Source organism: Thamnophis elegans, chromosome Z (genome assembly GCF_009769535.1).
Source record: "Thamnophis elegans isolate rThaEle1 chromosome Z, rThaEle1.pri, whole genome shotgun sequence".
Classification (NCBI taxonomy): domain Eukaryota; kingdom Metazoa; phylum Chordata; class Lepidosauria; order Squamata; family Colubridae; genus Thamnophis; species Thamnophis elegans.
The window spans coordinates 85,893,240-85,911,685 of NC_045558.1; the positions used below are offsets into that span (position 1 = coordinate 85,893,240).

At 36.7% G+C, this 18,446-nt stretch overlaps 1 protein-coding gene across 1 annotated transcript in view; it reads left to right on the forward strand.

The window, feature by feature from the left end:
- The window catches only part of ARHGAP27 (Rho GTPase activating protein 27), a 38,982-nt gene that overhangs the window by 19,612 nt on the left and 924 nt on the right, over positions 1-18,446 (forward strand). Inside the window, exons 2-13 of the mRNA XM_032234586.1 lie at positions 5,116-5,532; positions 5,838-6,011; positions 7,541-7,608; positions 8,757-8,844; positions 10,021-10,125; positions 10,560-10,658; positions 12,377-12,482; positions 14,103-14,219; positions 14,662-14,760; positions 15,026-15,103; positions 15,936-16,070; positions 17,909-18,014. Coding sequence (XP_032090477.1) covers positions 5,116-5,532; positions 5,838-6,011; positions 7,541-7,608; positions 8,757-8,844; positions 10,021-10,125; positions 10,560-10,658; positions 12,377-12,482; positions 14,103-14,219; positions 14,662-14,760; positions 15,026-15,103; positions 15,936-16,070; positions 17,909-18,014 — 1,592 coding nt within the window. The remainder of the gene's footprint in view (positions 1-5,115; positions 5,533-5,837; positions 6,012-7,540; positions 7,609-8,756; positions 8,845-10,020; positions 10,126-10,559; positions 10,659-12,376; positions 12,483-14,102; positions 14,220-14,661; positions 14,761-15,025; positions 15,104-15,935; positions 16,071-17,908; positions 18,015-18,446) is intronic.

The following is an 18,446-nucleotide window of genomic DNA, read 5'->3' on the forward strand; positions in this document are numbered from 1 at the left end:
AACCCAAAAGTACATTTAGCCAACATTTCTCTTCCCATCATCTCTTAAAGCCTGAGAAGCCATCTCTGGATTTCTATCAGTATTTGGGTTTTAAGACCTATACAATCTATAATTGTCTCTTAGTCCTCTGGCTTGCCCCTCTTTTCATCCTGCAAAATAATTTCCCTTTCTAGTTTTTGGAAATAAGAAATAATCTCAAAGACTAATATAGCTTGCATTGTCTGGTTCACTAAATAATTGTAACCTACCTTCATTCAGTTAAAATTTAGCAAAGGGCTCCATCATTTAAAAAAAAAAGTTGAGTTTTTGGGTGTTCTGACACATAGGTACGCTTTTATTTTATTCCTATTAGTGTAGAGAAAGAAAAAGGGATTTTAGTGAGCTGCCACAAAATGCTAGAAAAGAACATTACATATAACTCATTACCACAGTAACCATTTTATCCCACAAACCCCAACAGGAAGCATGTGAAAGGCAAAGGGCTGAGTTCTTGTTTTGCACTTTATGTTGTGTTGCTTTCTGTCTCTTGATTGGCCTGTGGTTGAGAAAGCATTTTTTTCCACTCTGCCATTTTCCTTCCGTTAAGGCACTGCTTCTAAGCTTTAGACTGATCTTCTTGGGTTGTATTAGCAATGGGTGACTGGATTCCTAGCTCACTTTCCTGGCATAAATCATCCCGGACATCAGACTCATCTGAGGTATGGCAATGGGAAGGGTAGAAGATTGCCCTTTAAGTCAAAAGACTGTTAAGCTTTGCTTGAAGACTGTCCAGAACTATTGAGAGGGAGAGACCAGAAATGGGTGTATAAATTCAGGCCAAATCTTAGTGAAGAAATGTGCTGTTTTCAAAATGCAAGAGTGTAGCAAAAACTTGCAAGAGTGGGTCTCTGTTTAACTCTAAGAAAGTTCTTCTACCCTGTAGTAATGCATTTATTCAATTTCTTTCTATCACTAAATCTTTATTGTCTACACATTGTATTTCTGCTTGTGAGATAGTTGTAACCAAACTAGTACTCTATAAAAAATGGGGATATCTTAACTACAACTAAATATGCCACATAATAATTACGATGTTGATGAATTTACATGCTGTCTTGTAATATTTGGTTCCTTATTTTCATTGTGAAAATGTTAAAGCGGTATTTTTGTCTATCTACTAAATGACTATCACTACATCTTGGTAGCAATAAAGTTCTTATATTAATTATGCACTGTGTTAAAATGTGAGAATAGCCTTGGGAGACAGGAGGAAGAGACACAACCTAGATAATTGCCTGAAATATAGAGGAATGGAGTTGGAATAAGCATCTCAAAGGAGATTCCAACCCCAGGGTTCTCTGGAAAGAAAAGGCGGAGGGGGGGTGATTTCAGGTTTGTAAGTGTCTGTTACCATACCTTACAATAGCCTTAGTGCTCATAGTTTTGGTATCCTTCTCTGGAGTATCTCGAAGGGCTAACATCCCTAGATGTTTGGGGTTATAATTTCCCAGTTTCTTGTCTTTGCTAAATTCAGAAGGTGTTCAGATAGGAATGACTATTTTTAACTCAGTACATTCTAAAATGCACATTTTAGAAAGGCAATGATTTGTTCTTATTGCCAGAACCTACTTGAAACCAATAAACCAAAACAGAATTTGCTGGAACAGGATAGGCAATCGTGATGTCCTTCAGATGTTTTGAACTAAATCTCTATGATTACTAGTTAGAGTGACCAAAGATCAAAGATTATTAGTTTAAAACATGTAGAAAGTGGCAGTTTATGTGCTCCCTTACTTGATCATTGCATTCTGTTCTTAAAGAATATTGGCAAAAAGGAGAAAATTGGCATGCAAAAGGTAAAGGAGAAGGTATAGTTTAAGAGGCTGGTTATCTTTACAGGAAGTAAGAGAAGAAGCAGATTAGTTATTTTGGACTGTCATTCTATGCAAATGAAGAAAAATGAACTCAAGGGGACACTGTTGAACAGTTATACATAACAATCTCAAGTCTGTCGCTCCTGTGTAAAATGTGGAGTCTTCATGCCTTTCTGTCTGTAAATGTGTTTTCCCCAGAACCCAGCTTTTAATGGTAATTCTAAGGGAGAGAAATACTGGCTGTGAGCATATACAGAAAGAAAAGGAGAGAAAATAATGAAATTAGAATGTAGGAATTCCTCCCTTTACCACATGATCAGGTCATTTTTCATTTTTCATTTTATTTCATTTTATTGACATTTATAGGCCGCCCTTTTCCCTAAAGGGACTCAGGGCGGCTTACATTTCATAGGAGGGGAGTGTAAGACAGGACACAAAAGGTGTCTAAAGATTTGCAAAAATACTTATAAGACACGTACTCCTCAGCAGATTACAGCTGATCTAGACTGGGTTTAAGCAGGAGAGGTTCTAAATATTGCCTTAACTACTCTGTGGCTGAAAAGACATAACCCCTTTTATTATTTTATTTATTTTATTATCAACAGTTGGGTTGCCAAATATCCAAAATTCTTTGAACAAACTCTTTTTCTGCCCTAACTTGCTCTTTCAGACCAGGAAGAAAAACTATCCTCTGAAATTGGAGAAAAAAGCAGCAGGCAGCATATAGCAAATAACATTTGGGGGAAAGATGTTACTGAATATTTCATGCTAAGATGATGATTGACCTCCCACAGCAAGTTGCACTACAAACTATGTCATTCTAGTCCACCATATTGTGCAAATTCAGCCTATTTTTGAATGAATTGAGTGCAGTTTTCTTGACAAGATTTCAGAACTAGTTTGATGTTATGTCCTTTCTAGAGCTGAGCGAAAGTGGCCCAAGGTCATCCGGTTAGCTTTGTGCCTCAGACTCATGGCCTCTCAGTTTCTTGCCTGATGTCTTAACCCCTGCACTAAACTGGCTTTTCATGCAGTACATAGGCAGGGATAAATGTAAATGTCTGCACATATCAAACAAATGCAACAGTCACATAATTTGTGATATATCGTCTTCTGTCCATGTCCACGTCTGGAATGAGATCCTCTCTGACAGATATTCATTGAAGTAGTAGGTACTATATCTGGGGAAATGTTTCTATGTTCCCTACATTGTAACTTATGAAGACCTGATGAGCCATGGAGTTGAGCATTCTGCTTCACTGTGATAGGTTTTCCTTTGGCAGGCAACCCTATCTTGGTAGCACTGAATTGTTGAACAACTTGGATCTATTTTTATCTCCTATCCTCAGTACTTACAAGCCCAAGAATAAACCAGCAACTTCGCCATTCAAATATAGTTCAGAGTTTGTTGGCTTGCTTATTGCTGTTGAAAGCAATTTGTGTCCTCTCTGTATACCAATATATAGCAGAATTGTATTATTTCTCTGTCCAATGTCCATATCAAAAATCTCTAAGCCTTAATTCTCTTATATCCATGACTTTGTGGCTATCTTTGTTAATCTTGATTCACCACTTTCTTTTTTTAAAAAAAAATCTGTACTCTTTAGTATCTTTTGTTCTATAGATTCGTTCTACTCGGTATTCTCTAAATTGCTAGATTACAATTTTCTTCATTCTCTGCCAGTAGTACAAATTGCCATACTGAGTAAAGATGGCTAGGAGAAGAGTTCACCAAATCAAGAATACATTCGGTTGAGGAAGACTGTTCAAGATCCTAAGCAGGGGCTGATCTACACCATAGCCCTCAATGATTTTAGTCACATTAGAAGTTGGTAATCATCATATTAATTCTCACTAAATTAAATTCCAGGGGCTTGAATCTTTCCAGTTTTGTTTGTTTGAACTTCATTCTAATCCAGACCAAAAGGTAAACTGTGATTTCAGTTAAACCTCATCTGGGCAGTTTGGTTTATTTATTTATTTTGTCATAATATAAATGGTGGAAAAATATTGAAAGGAAAAGATTGGGAGAAAAAAAGACTTCATGTAGCCAGTTAAATGCTTTCTCATTTCTGACCAGGAAAATAATCTAAATTTCTATTTTCTCTTCTGTATCTCTTTTACATAATGGGTTGTCAACTATGGGAACAGAAGTTCAGCATATCTAAGAACTGGATTTGGCAAGATTGCCATAACACTGCAGTTGATGTAGAAATATACACTTGGTAGATACATATGCAAGATAGAACAATAGAAATTCCAATCTTAGCATCAAAATTGAGTTAAGATCATTTCAAAGAGAGAACTGGAGATCAGAGTTAAAAAGCAGAATCCAGATAAAATATTTTTTGTCCAACTTTTATTTTGGATTTCAAACTTTGCTATAGATCTACAATATGCTTAATGTATAACTAGTATTTACTGGAATTTATCAGTCAGTTTGACTGTTTAATAGAGTTGAAGACAGTAGGTGAGAAAACATTGCATCTTTGGCAAAACAATATGGCTGTTCAATGCTCCGTTCCGCACACCTAGGTACTGTTAAAAAACACAAGTACAAAGGTGAAAACGGAGGGGTTGGATGGAAAATACTCCAATGTTACAGAAAATGTTAACTGTCAATTTAAAGATCATCCAAGCCAAGGACAATTGTCATGGTGAAAATAAGGGAAGCTGGAAGAGGTAATCTGTAGATATTACTCTATTTTTGAAATGTTAAAAGGGTACTAATAAAAATGTAATGAATCATAAAAAGAAACAGTGACAGATTTGAGAGGCAGTACATTGCTGGTTTGATTTACTTTTGAGTGAAACAGCAAAAACATTGGAGTGGATGTGTTTAATGAATTGTTTGCTTATTAATATAAAAAGTCAAGCCATTGTAAACAAGGAGCATTACATCTCAAAATAATTATTGTCATGATATTTGCCAATATTATTTTCCACATTTAATAAATCTGGAAGATTAATTTGTACAAATGTCTTTTGGAGCAGAAATACTGAGTATGGAATAATTACATTTTTATATCCTTCCTTAACTTGTATATTATCTGATTTCTTTTGGTCTTTGTTATATTGGCTTTTTTTAATGGACTTTATTAGACTATTTTTAATTATTACATTTTTAAGTGTGATTTCATAATATTAGATCCTTAGTAACTAGGCAGGAATTTCTAGAAGTTTAAGCCATTCAGAGAGCTGGTTAAGGGATAGGTTTCATATAATGAGGTGGTTGGATTACTTTTCTTTATTGTTTTCATAGTTGCTTGAAGATGTGGCCACAGATCCAGTATATGTGAACATACAAGAACTTCAGTTGGAGCACAGTACTACCACTGTCAACGATTCCCCATTCCAGTTGTGTCTCAGCAACACTTTAAACAACTGGGAAATTCACACCGACACTGAAAGTGGTCATTTCTTCTATTACAATTCTGTGACTGGTCAGACAACTTGGGAGTCTCCCTTTGGGGCTTCCTTGAATAGTGTGAGTCTTTCCCACTCTCACTGTCCCAGCCCTGACTCATCTGCTGAATGGAACCAATATGTAGATGAGAATAGTGGGCAAATATTTTTCTATAACGCAGCAACCGGTGAGACTTCGTGGGAGGCACCCCAAGAAATTTTCAATCCTCCAGAGATGCGGCCTTCATTTACTAGGAGATCTCCGGATCGGAGAGTAAGTGGATGAGAGGAGGTCTATTAAAAACATTAAATACAAAGAAAAATGATAAAATAATAAAGTAAAATAAAATATGTTGTGGTGGGGATTAGGCCCATAACTCATAATTATAACTGGGCTAATACTTGGAGTATATGCAGATATTCTGCTTCTTATTAAAGTCCAGCAGGACCGGGGTCAACTGGATTTTGGGGTGGCTGTTTCATAATTCTCAAGCCTCGGGAAAAGAAAGCTCTCAACTGTTTAAGAAGGAAGAAAAGTTGTTTGTGTATTGATCTCTTTTCTAATATAATTTTTTTCAGCCACCAACTCCAGAAACTGACTATCCAAAACTTTCTCCTCGTGAACTTTCTCCAGAGGAAGGTTATTCTCCAGATGGATCCTACAAGCAATTTGACTATGCTGGTATTCCTTCAGCAGACCAGGGTTGTGCTTCCCCTGGCACCCCAGAAACATCGTTTGATGTCCCAGATATGGTAAGAATATCTTGGAAAGACAGAGGGAAATCCAAGGAGGAATTTTCAGACCATGAGAACTATTAAGCAATGGGCTGGCCTACTTCTTGGTATTGTGGATGTTCCATCACTAGAGGTTTTCAAACAAAAGTTGGGAAGCCAGTTGGGCAGATCTGAGGATACTTGCCTTGGGCTAGTGGTTGGGCTAGAAGACCTCCAAGGTCATTCCAATCCTATGATTCTGTGAGTAAAAGATTACTTTTACAATGAGGTGGAGACATTCTAATGGTAGAATCGGAGCTGTTTAAACAATAATGTAGTCAGGTAGAACAAAGGATTTACTCTATAATGTATACCTAGCTATCATAATGTATTCAGAACCCCATGGTTAAGCAAACCGCCATTTGCATCTACGGTATGATCCCAGTCACTGAATGAGATGAACACAGTAAAAATGCCAATATGTAAAACAGATTCTAAAATTTAATCAGTTGGCATACAAATTCCTGCCTAGGACGGGGGTTGGACTAGAAGACCTCCAAGGTCCCTTCCAACTCTGCTATTGTATTGCAAATTCATCTGCTGAAAGTAAGAGGAGGTAAAATGGGTTACCTATTGATAGATGTAAATACAAACTTGAGTGTAATAAAACAGTAGATCATAATCCTGAAGAACTGTGGTATGAGTGCCTGTATGTTGTTTACTGCTGCTAAAATTATTATACTTAGGTGACCACTTCTGGCAATCGCCAGAGCACCAGTAGTGGATCTAGTCGTGGCAGCAGTCCTTTTGCAAGTTGGCCCCCCAGCCAATCAGTTTACCCTGGGTCAAAAGATGAGCAGGTATGGAAGAAAGGGTGTCTGCTTGCTGATGGCAGATCTAAAGTGGTGTTTTGATAAATAAATTAAACGGAGAAGCCAAAGGTTCTCCTGATCCTTTGCATACTTTGAACAAGGAGAACCTTTTGGAAAGATGGAAGGAATGATGGGAGTAGGATGGCCAAAAAGCTGCCACTTTCAAACAGCCACTTAGTTCCTGCAGTTACAGTTTCCACACTGCCCATTTCCTGATCTTATTTCCTTAAATTATAAGTAAGCATTCAAGCCTCACTGCAGTAGAAGAAACTCTAGAATTATTTTCTCTCTAAGGAAGGTGAAAAGAGCTCCTATTTTAATCAGTTTGAAAATGCAAATATAAAATGTCTACCAATTTGGCTCCCAATTTTTAGTATCTTTCCTACCCTCTGGATTAATTTAGACAATACTTGAGGTATTGTATTGCCTTAATTCCTAGATTTATTTCTTAAATTTACAGTGGCCTAAGCCAAATGAAGATAAGCATGCTTGGGAAGTGAGAGCTTATCCCCCCCCCCCAGTGACTTTGGATTTGTTTAGAAGCAATCTTCAATGGTATAAGGTTGTCGCTATTCAGCTACAACTGTCCCTATCTAATAGCAGTCATCCTTTGCTCTGATAATTAATTTGCTCTGATGATTTTCCCCAGCAACTAGGACAAGATTTAATTGTCATTTTTTTCCTCCACCTCCCCAGCTGAAATCTCTTGAGAAAGCTGGGATGTTGTATCGGACAAGAACTGCTGATAAAGGGAAACGCCTGAGGTAAGAGGAGCTGTTGTGTATGTTTGTGAACTTAATTTCAGACTTTTCTGATGTAGGGATTCGCAAGAAGGAAGTTTGGAATAGTACTTTTTTTCTTGCTTGGAATTGGAATTACTCTATTGAAAATATAGTTTTTTTTAAAAAAACTAGAACAATAAGCACTTGCAGTTGTGGAATAGATCAGCTGATGTTGCCTTCTAAGGTCCTGCTTCCTCCTTGTTCAGTCATTCAAAGCCTCTGATCAATAGCAGCCTAGATAACAGATAATTCTTAGGCATTTTAATTCCTTGCCTCTAGAGTGGCATACGTTTTATCCACTAGTATGAGGAAGACCTGGAAATAAAACCATATTCCTGAGTCACTACTTACAAGGAAAGCAGTGGTAGCCATTGACTCCCCCCCCCCAATTCCATTCAAAGAAATCTTCCTTAAACATATTAGCATTACCATTGAAATGAAAGGCAAGGTTCTAACCAAAAGTGTGTGGTGGGCATCATGGTTCTGTAAATCTATTTGAAAAATGCAGGCAAGTTAGAGCATCATTCCAAAAACGTAGGCATATTTTTGGGGAGAGAATGCATCACTAATAAATTCACTAACAAATCATTACTAATTAAGTAAAAGTATGCATTTATTTGAATTTAAATAAAGCAAATAATTAGTAAAATTAAAAGCTGCTTTAAACCATGTTGAAAGGGAAGGTGTTTGCCAATTGCCAGTTGCCTTGTTTGGCATGTTTTCAAGAACTAAATGGGTGTACATTCCCCTGAATAAAGGCACTCATTGCAGAAGAGTTACCCACTTTTCCACCCACTCCTTTTTTATTTATTTGTGAGCAATTTGGAACTAAATTATTGGCCTGCTAATTCTGTTTCCCTCTCATTCTTCAGCTATATATTGTCTGTCTGTCTTGCATATTTTGAGCCTATTTTTCATGATTGAGTTGATCATAGAGACATACTCCTTTTGTGTGTTGATTATTAAGAGTCATGTGTGCTGAAAAATGATAAGAGAGAGGAAGGGAATATTGATGTCTATGTTTGTATAGTTATACTATTTTTCCTCAAAAACTCTTACTTTTCAGTGTTTATGCCTACCCAGTTAATATTATTCTTTCAATGGTGTGTCCTTTCTTTACCTTCTTTTAGGAAGAACTGGGCCTGTGTATGGACAGTCTTGGAAGGTGGTGCCTTAATATTTTTCAAGGATTCCAAGCATTCATCTTCCAGCAGTGCAGTAAGTTTTCAGCTTTAGCTTCTTGCTCTGAAATAACCAGCTGATATTATAGTAGCATAGAGAATTGGGGAACAAATTCAAATGTTCAAATACAGTTAATTTAAAAACAGTCTTCTTTTATATGAAGCTGCCCGATTCTTAAGGTATCTTCAGGAGTTTTTTCTTCTCATATCACAGTTGCATTTGGTTAGCAAAAATGCATTTCCAGACTTTGAAATATATGTTTGTCTTTGCGTGTGAATAAAATTTCCATTTGTCTCATATAATTTTTACAAATTAGTTTTTTAAATATGTATGTCCACTCAGAAAAGAACATATGTAATTATGTTAATAATATGGCACAACAGTAAGAGTAAAGCAAAACTAGTATGAGGAAGATTTGGACAATTACATTGGATATAAAATAATTTTAAAAAATACCAAATTGCTTTGAAGTTCTCTTTCTTGCCTCTTTATCATATAAAACAATGAGATGATAATAAATTTCATATGAGTCATCCTTATATGGAATTTCAGAAGAAACTTTTTCTCATTTTACACATTTGATTGTTTTTTCTCTCTTTTTTTGGAAACCCTGCAAGTTGTTACTATGGTATGCCCAATTCCTTATTTGCTAAAATTTATTTGATCTTTTAAATGATGACCCTTTTTATCTTTAAATCTATTCCTTGCTTCCTTAAGCATTTTGTTGGAACAATAGGATAAATGTTTTTCATAAACTATGCCAAAAAAGTAACTATCTCATACCTTCTCTCTTATCAAATTAATATTAGTTTGGATGCAATTTTTCCTTATTATTCCCAACCATCTTGCCATTGGTAATGTTAGCTGTGTGATTAGGTATTATTTTAACATTTCTGGAGGACACAATGATAGAGATAGTTGCCTCTGTGAACTTTCATCTCCAACAGTTAAACCTTACTTTAAATTAGAAACTTTTTGTTTTCATTTATATTAACACCAATTGGTTAGAAATATGTATGCATAACTAAAATCTTACTCACACAGCATAGTTTGGCCAAAAATCTGGATGTCGGTGGAAGCAAGATGTTAGTCATAATAAAATAATTTGTATACTGGATAGATTTAATGTGATAAGGGAAGATGGGAGGGCAGTGAATAATGGTTCAATCTAAATATTTGTATTACTTCTACTTTTCTTCTTTGCCCATTTAGAAGTATCCCTCTGTGTTAAGTAGCCCAGAGTTTAGAGTCAATCTTCATGGAGCATCTCTTTCCTGGGCCCACAAAGACAGGTCAAGTAGAAAGAATGTCTTGGAGGTAAGAAATAATGGCCATCATTGTCAAGTATGCCAGAGTTTAGAGAGAAGAAAAAAATTACCCTATTCCTGGACCATATGTGTTATATGTGGCAAAATTAAAAAGCATTTCTCTTATTGACACTCACTGTTTGGGGAAAAATGTTAAGGGACATTAGGCAACCAACTCCTGAACCTATAGTTACGATGGGGAGGGGGGGTCTCCAAAGCACCCCATCTTTTATCAGAGCTAGCCTGCTGTTAAAGAATCAGTTTAGTTATTCTTGATATGGATTACTATTATGGAAATGCAATGTGCTTTATCCTAAGTCACTCATAAAATAATGCTAAAAACCTATGAAGACTTGCAAGTGTAGTTTGGTAAATTAGAGCAATTTTCAATGTTTGTGGAGAACAACTTTTAGATATTACATACAAATGCTTGTTTTGTTGTAGCTGAAGACACGGGATGGCTCAGAGTATTTGATCCAACATGATTTGGACTCCATTGCCAGCATGTGGCACAATGCAATTAGTAATAGAATTGGCAAACTGGTATGTCTCTTTTTACTGAATCTATGCTACCCCAAATGAGCCAGAAATCTTTTTCATATACTGTTAGCACAGGGTGGGAGTCATCAAGATGATACGTACAATCCACCTTCACTTAAACTCTCAAAGCAGAGAGATATAGATGTGTTATAGTTCCATATTTAGCCTTTTCAGAGGTTATTAAATTGCAGCAATTCTCATAATTGCCTGTGCTAACTGGCATTGCTGGGAGTTGAACCTGGAAGGGTACATATGTCTTACTTCCAACATACAACATGGTAAAGTTAAAATCTCTGGGTTACTTTTTTTATGTTATGGTTCCTGAATGTAAGTAAATTCCATGCAGATCAGGGGCATTTAAGAGCATCAGAAGGATTTAAAAAAAAAAAAAAGTTCCCCTATGCCAATGCAGTACAAGTATTTTCTTTCTGTTAGAAAAGCCTTTTCCCCCCACAGTGAACAGTTTTAAATGCTTTGTGGGGGAATACAGCAATTCCTGAGCTTTAAGTCCTGCAAATGTACCGTATATACTCGAGTATAGGCCGACCCGAATATAAGCCGAGGCACCTAATTTTACCACAAAAAACTGGAAAAGTTATTGACTCGAGTATAAGCCTAGGGTGGGAAATGCAGCAGCTACCGGTAAATTTCAAAAATAAAAATAGATACCAATAATGTTTTTGAATATTTATTTCAAAGAAAAACAGTAAACTAGCGGTGTATTCAATGAAATACTTCACTCACCTCATGATGCTGATGTCCCGCTGTGATGATGATGTCCCGTGCAGCCGCGGGAGCGATGTCCCGCCTCCTATGACACACGGCACAGTGATTCATATCATTGGATCACTGTACCAGAAGAGGTGGGACATCGCTATGTGGCTGCTTGCCATAACAAGGAGGAGGTGGGACATCGTTGCAGAGCGGCAGGAGGGGGAGGAAGGGGAATCGTAAGACAGCCCTGCATTACATTAGAACGTGAGGAGGGGGGATGGTGCGGTGCGCGCTGCGCGGCAAACTGACACAGAGGGAGGGGAAACTCACAGGGGCACTGGGCCATTCACGAGTGTCACCCAGCGGCATGGCCCCGCCCCTTTTTCTCCTCCATTTCGGGCAAATTTTTCACTGACTCGAGTATAAGCCGAGGCGGCTTTTTTCAGCCCAAAAAGTGGGCTGAAAAACTAGGCTTATACTCGAGTATATACAGTAATCTTGTTTTAAAAAATTTCTTCTTTGTGAGCTCAGACAAAAGGAGAAGGGATGGCAACTGTTTAAAAGTTTCCCCTTTTCTTCAGCAATGAGCAAACTGTTATGACATAAATGTATGGAAAAGTTGTTATTGAACTCAACATACACTCAAACTTTCTTTATGGTTTTTGCACACAGAGTGATGCTTTTTTTCTGCCATAGCTCTGCCTCATGCATGGTGTTTCATGGGAACATCCAGATGACTCTCATTTTCATTTGTAAATCATATTTTTAAAAAAACAGTTTTCCATACATGACAGAGGAAACCCTTTATTTCTTTTCCTATCCTCTTTCCTTTATATGTTGATCTTTGAATATTTGCTACTACTATCATTGTTGTCTGTCTAAAAAAAGGGGTGGGGGCTATTTACCAATCGCCAGGGGGATTGGCAGTATTAGGATTTCACAGTTCTTCTAGCTTTTTGGCAGGTATGACAATAATTGTTCTGTATTTCTGTATTTCTTTCTTTCAGGGTATAGATTTCCCTTTGGAAGAGGAGGATGATAATTTAGCAACTGTAAAACTCAAGGAACAAACAGGAGGAAACAAAGAGAAAGAAAGTGAAAAAAAGCATCCAGGTCTGTGCTCTGTTGGCAGATGTATGTGAACTGAGTTGACAACAGTGATTCAATATGTGATGAAAACTAAAATGGGAACATCACATATGTTTGTAGATTAAGTAGTTCAACCATACCATAAACATACTTATCCACAAATACTATAATAGTTTTTCAGGATAAGGATTTGTTAATCCCTTTTTTTACGTAAAATACTTAAAGAGGATTTAGTAACCAGGAATCTTTTTTGAGGACTTAAAGTTACCATAAAATTAAAGGTAGTTACTGAATTAGAATTTGCTTGATATTTGTTTTCAACAGTGGACCTTTGTTTTTATTCTGACAAACAATGTTCAAGTTTCACCAATGACAACCTGCAATGCAGGCTGTTTCTTTGTTTTGTCTTGCTTTCAAGAGATTCAGTGGAGAAATAGCAAAAAGCATGATGGCCTGTTTTGTAATTTTTTTTTCTTTTAACTAAGTGAAATTGACAAATATTTCAACTAAATTTCTATTTCAAGTCCAGGTGACAGGAACAACTGTTGTAAAAATTTCTTCAACCTACAGAAGATTTGCCAACAAAAATGAAAGCAATTGGCATTGCTTTCATGAATGGGAAGGGAAAAGAAGTAGGAGACAGAACACCTGACTATTAGTGTGACCAAGGGGGAAAATGTGATAGAAATCCAGAAAGGAATTTTGTAAGCCAGTTTAATTTCCAGCTAGTTTATATACAGATCAGCAGCTGAAGACTGCAGTGTGGAAAAGGCTAAGAAGGAGGCTAAAACTGTAGCATGCTAAGCCATACATATTCAAATAGGGTGTGTTTCTTTACAAGGTGTGAAAGGTTTGAATATGAATTAAAAAGAAACAATCCTAGAACGTGAAGATTAAAATAAACACCTAATAGAACAAACTCTGTTATATAGCTAATATACTTTCTTCTAAATCGGTGGGATGTACAAAAAGTCTAACTCTATAACCATGAAGGGCACAAGGTTAAGGAAGAGTGCCTGCAAGAATTATCTTCAGTATAGTCTGGATCCTTGCAAGTTTTGATTGCACTGCTTGCTCAGAAAAGGACGAATATTTACATAGAAGATCTCCATATTGATAAGGCTCCTGATGTTTAGGAGGAAGAGAGGCATGTAACTAAAATAAATACAACTAATGGCATTTGTAATACAGTAGCAATCACAATATTTTTAAAAGTAATAGTTTTGCCATGCACAACAGTAGAAACACTTTGTTTCCTTTCCTATCCTCTTTCCTTTATATGTTAATGTTTGAAGATTTGTAAAGGTGAATTTTCCTTCAAGCTGAACTTCATTTCTACTTATTTGAAAGTACTTCATGAATTTCATAATAGTCTTGGCACAGAGTAGAAAGGCATTTGTGAATTGATTTTATTCTTTCAGCCTAAAAGACTGCACATCCTTCCAAAAGACTTCTTTTTAAAGCAAGTGAACTCCTAGCACACTGTGTAAAAAGCCTCTAAAAATAGCCTTAAGGGAGAAACTTATATTTTCTCTTTTTGCTAATTTTTACCCCCTTGAAAGATTCAAGAAACGTTTCAGCATACCTTTAAAACAATGCTCCACTCCCTATTTGACTATTCTAATGCCAGTTGTCTCTTTGCAGCTTTCTGGCACTGTCACAGTCGTGACAGTGATTCCAACAAAATCCGCAATGTGCTCAGGAAATTTCTGCTGAAGCGTCCATCACTACAGTACCTGAGAGACCGAGGCTACATTAAAGGTAAATTCCCAGGAGAGAAAAAATGCTGTTTAAAAAATTACCTTGGAGTGCAATCAGGCCCACAGTTGGTTCATCATTTGTTGTCATTTTAAATATTTTTAACATTTAAGTAATAAGGAGCTCAACCAGGGGTGAAATCCAGCAGGTTCTGACAGGTTCTGGACAACTGGTACTGGAAAATTTGAGAAGTTCAGAGAACCAGCAAATGCCACCTCTGGTTGCCCCCCGAGAGGGGTGGGAATGGGGATTTTGTAGTATCGTTCCCCTGCCATGCTCACCAAGCAACACCCACAGAACCAGTTGAATTGAATTTCACCACTGGGCTCAACCACCACTTGCCAGGGCAATACTGCCATCTAAATGGAAGGATATTCATTTAGAAAACGATATGATCCATCTTTCTTGCCTGAGTTGATATGGTTTTTTTGTTATTTAAATTCAGATCAGGTATTTGGATGTGCTCTTCAAGTTCTCTGTGATCGTGAAAAGAGTACAGTGCCTAACTTCGTCAGCCAGTGCATCACCACTGTGGAGAAAAGAGGTATGCAATACTCTACATTTAACCTAAATTGAAAATCTGAGGCCAGACAGCCCACATCTTCAATTCCATGATGTACATCCATTACGCAACTATCAGAAAATCCATAACATTTATATTTACATTCTGATTTTGTGACTCATTAAAAGTTCTGTTGTTTTTTGTACTGAAGCAAAATAAATGCAAAGTGTGAGAAAAGGCCGTTACTTTGCACCTATTTTTCTCTTGTGGAGCTACTGATAATAGCTGCCATTTCTCTATCTCTCAGGTTTGGATATTGATGGACTTTATCGGATAAGCGGTAACCTGTCTACAATACAAAATTTGCGCTTCAAAGTTGACCATGGTAAGCCACTGTGACTGGGATAGTAAATGGGATAGTTAGTGAGGAATAATGTCCATTGCCTATAGAAGATCCCAAGTTTGTTCATTTTTTGTGGATACTTTCAAGAGTATAGAGTATAGATAGTATATAGTATATAGTATAGTGGACACTTTTAAGAGTATATAAGAGACTTCCTGAAATCTGGACATTGCCTAGAGATGTTGGTATCAACATCTTTGTCAGAATGCCTAATAGAACGAAAGAAATGTTTCCCATCCTACTGTACCCACATGGACATACTAGGATGCACAGAGCAGTCCTCAAGGGGTCAAGAATCAACCTCAGTTGACTAAGTTTCTCCCTTGGAGCCACTTTCTCGTGTTAGGGCATATACTAGATAAAACAAGGTGAGGAATATCTAACTCAGTGTTTTTGAAACATAGCAACTTTTAATATGTGTAGGCGTCAACTGCCAGAATTCCATAGCCAGCAAACTAGGAGTTGAAGTCCACACATCATAAGGTTGTATGCCAAGGTTGAATAACTTTGATATAAACAGAACTTTCTAATACTAAAACAACAGCTAATCCAAGTTGATGTCTAGATGCAACTGAATTTGAGCTTCCTTCTGAAAGCTAAGTGCATTCTGCTTATGTTTGAGGGAGTTGCCTTTTCTTCTTCAGCATGGTTCTGGAGTAAATATTACTGTATTGTTCTCTGGTCCAAGATTGTGAATAAATGTTGGTCTAAAAATCAATTATGGCTATACTGATATCGTTATCTTTATCTTCAGTGCTATGGGACATGGGATGAGAATGTATATATTGTATTGTAATTTTCATTAATTTTGCAGATGAGCATCTGGATCTTGATAGTGGCCACTGGGATGATGTTCATGTCATCACTGGGGCACTTAAACTCTTCTTCCGAGAACTGCCTGAACCGCTCTTCCCCTTCAGTTATTTTGACAGATTTATTGCTGCTGCTAGTAAGACAATATTTTACTCTTGGGAAGAATAAAATGATTATTTAGTGGCTAACTTTGAAGATAAGTACCAAAGCCATAACTTTTTTGATTGTAAGACTTATCTCCCATAGCTAAGGTGTGGTCAGAACTTCAAGGTTATACCTAGAATGTTTTTACTGAACACCTGAGATCCACAATTCATAGTACAACAAAACTGAGTGCGGGGGAAGGGGGCTTTCGAGTTAGTCTTGATTCCTGATGACTACCTGGACTAATACATGAAATGTTCAAGGCAACAATTTCAGAAGTGACTTGCTACTTCTTTCTTCCTATTGACTATCTCAAAATTATCACCTTGCTTCATGCCTAAGCTGAACTAGTACTTGCAGAACTAGAATTTTGAGTTCAAAAAGGTGATTTGAATATTCTGCATATAAAAAAATCATTTTTCCAGGTTATCAGTTGTTTCTCTTGTTGAAACAATTGGGCGTTAGAAATTGTGTCTATCTAGCACAATATCTTGATTCGATAAGGATCTATTTTTATTCTGCCCATTCTGTCCTATGGCTTATTTATCATTTAAAGCAGATTTACCTAATCTTATAGCACTGAAGATCATATTTACTGTTTTTAAATTGTGATCAGGTAATTGGCAGACAGAGAGTAACATTAAACCTGAACATGGCCAGGTCAAAACCAAAAGAACTAAAAATAAATGGAATACTTTTCTGTGAATTATAGTATTTAAATCCAGGGTCTTTTTTAAAAAAAAAAGTTTAGATCCAGTCTAAATTGAGGATATATAGAGCCAGTTTTGTCTAGTGGTTACGCTACCGGATAAAAAGCATGAGACAATGAGTTCAACTCTTGCCTTTGCCATGAAAGCCAGCTGGGTAACTTTGAGCTCTCCTCAGCCCAACCCATCTTACAGGGTTGTGGTTGTGGGGGAAAATAGGATGAGAAAGATGTGTTGGATATATTTGCTGCTTTGAGTTATTTGTAAAAATAATAAAGATGGGATACCAATAAATAAATGATAAATAATTTAAGGAGCTCCATTCAAAAAACAGTGTTACAAACCAAAAGTGCTTTTTTATCACCAAATTGCAATGAGGAGATGATTAATAATGTCACATTAGAGCTCTGTTTAGGAAAAGTAACACAGATTGCCTTCTCATGCTTTATGACAATATCAATATACATAACAATAACCACAAATATCAAGATCTGATTGACTCGGTGGTTATTGTCACATTGGATGCCATACCAAAAAATCTTGGACAGTGCATGAAAACTCTGCACATTGACAAAATTTCCATCTGCCACTTACAAAAGACCATTCTACTGGGATCCACAATGATACTATGCTAATACATCTTCTTAGGTTCTTAGGAAGAACTTGATGCATATGAAGGCCAACACAGCTAAAGAGCTCTGATTTCACTTAATAATGCTTTTATTGAACCAAGATAGCTGTGAGAAAAAAGAAAAAAAAGCAAAGTTAAAACATGGACACAAGCAAAAGCAAAGAAGAGAATAAAATAGGCACTTCATAAAATACACATATGAATATTATGTAAGATATACTCTTTTGGAATCTGAAGTGTCATGGCATCTAGCAAACTAGGCTTGGCATAGCCCTTTTTGTAAAATCAAATTAGGAGAATGTGACTTCTGCATCTTTCCCCTTACTCTTGACTCCTGGAAAGAACAGAGTGGCAAGAAAGTACATAATAGTATGATGTCCTGTATTTCCATTGCAGTGAAAAATAACAGTGGACAATCTACTGTTATTTCTTAAAACTACATATAAAGAACAAAATGAGTGAAATCTCCTTTTTTTGTGGGGGGGACTGCAGAAATTAGAGACTCCGCAAAGCGAAGGCAACTCTTGCGAGAGATTGTGTATTCCCTACCTCCTGCTAATTTCAATACCTCGAGGGTTCTCTTCCAGCATCTTTCCAGGTGAGCAGCATCATTTTCCAGATCTTTAAGTCAGTTTGGGCTGTTAAAATACTAATTTTACAAGAAAAGCAGTCCTATGACCATAGATCCTTTTTAAATGTATTACTTCAGCCACTGTCGCCTCCAAGCTAGAATCAACCCTTATGACAGTTTTCTTTGCCTTTTGGTCTTCCTATTTTTAACTTCCCACTTGGAAGCAGATCCCATCTCGTTACCTTATCCCACCTGCCTGCCTGATTGCACCACTGTAGAAATTTAGTTGACACTTTCAGTTGCTATGCTGCTTGAAAGAATATTCAATGAAACTTAAGCAGCCAGATGGGCACAAAAGAACAGGTAGTTAGTAATCATCTTTATAGAAGAGTACTAGTACTTCATAAAAGTATTGTAAGTGATAAAATTAAGCCCAACCAAAAAAAATTGGAACTTAAG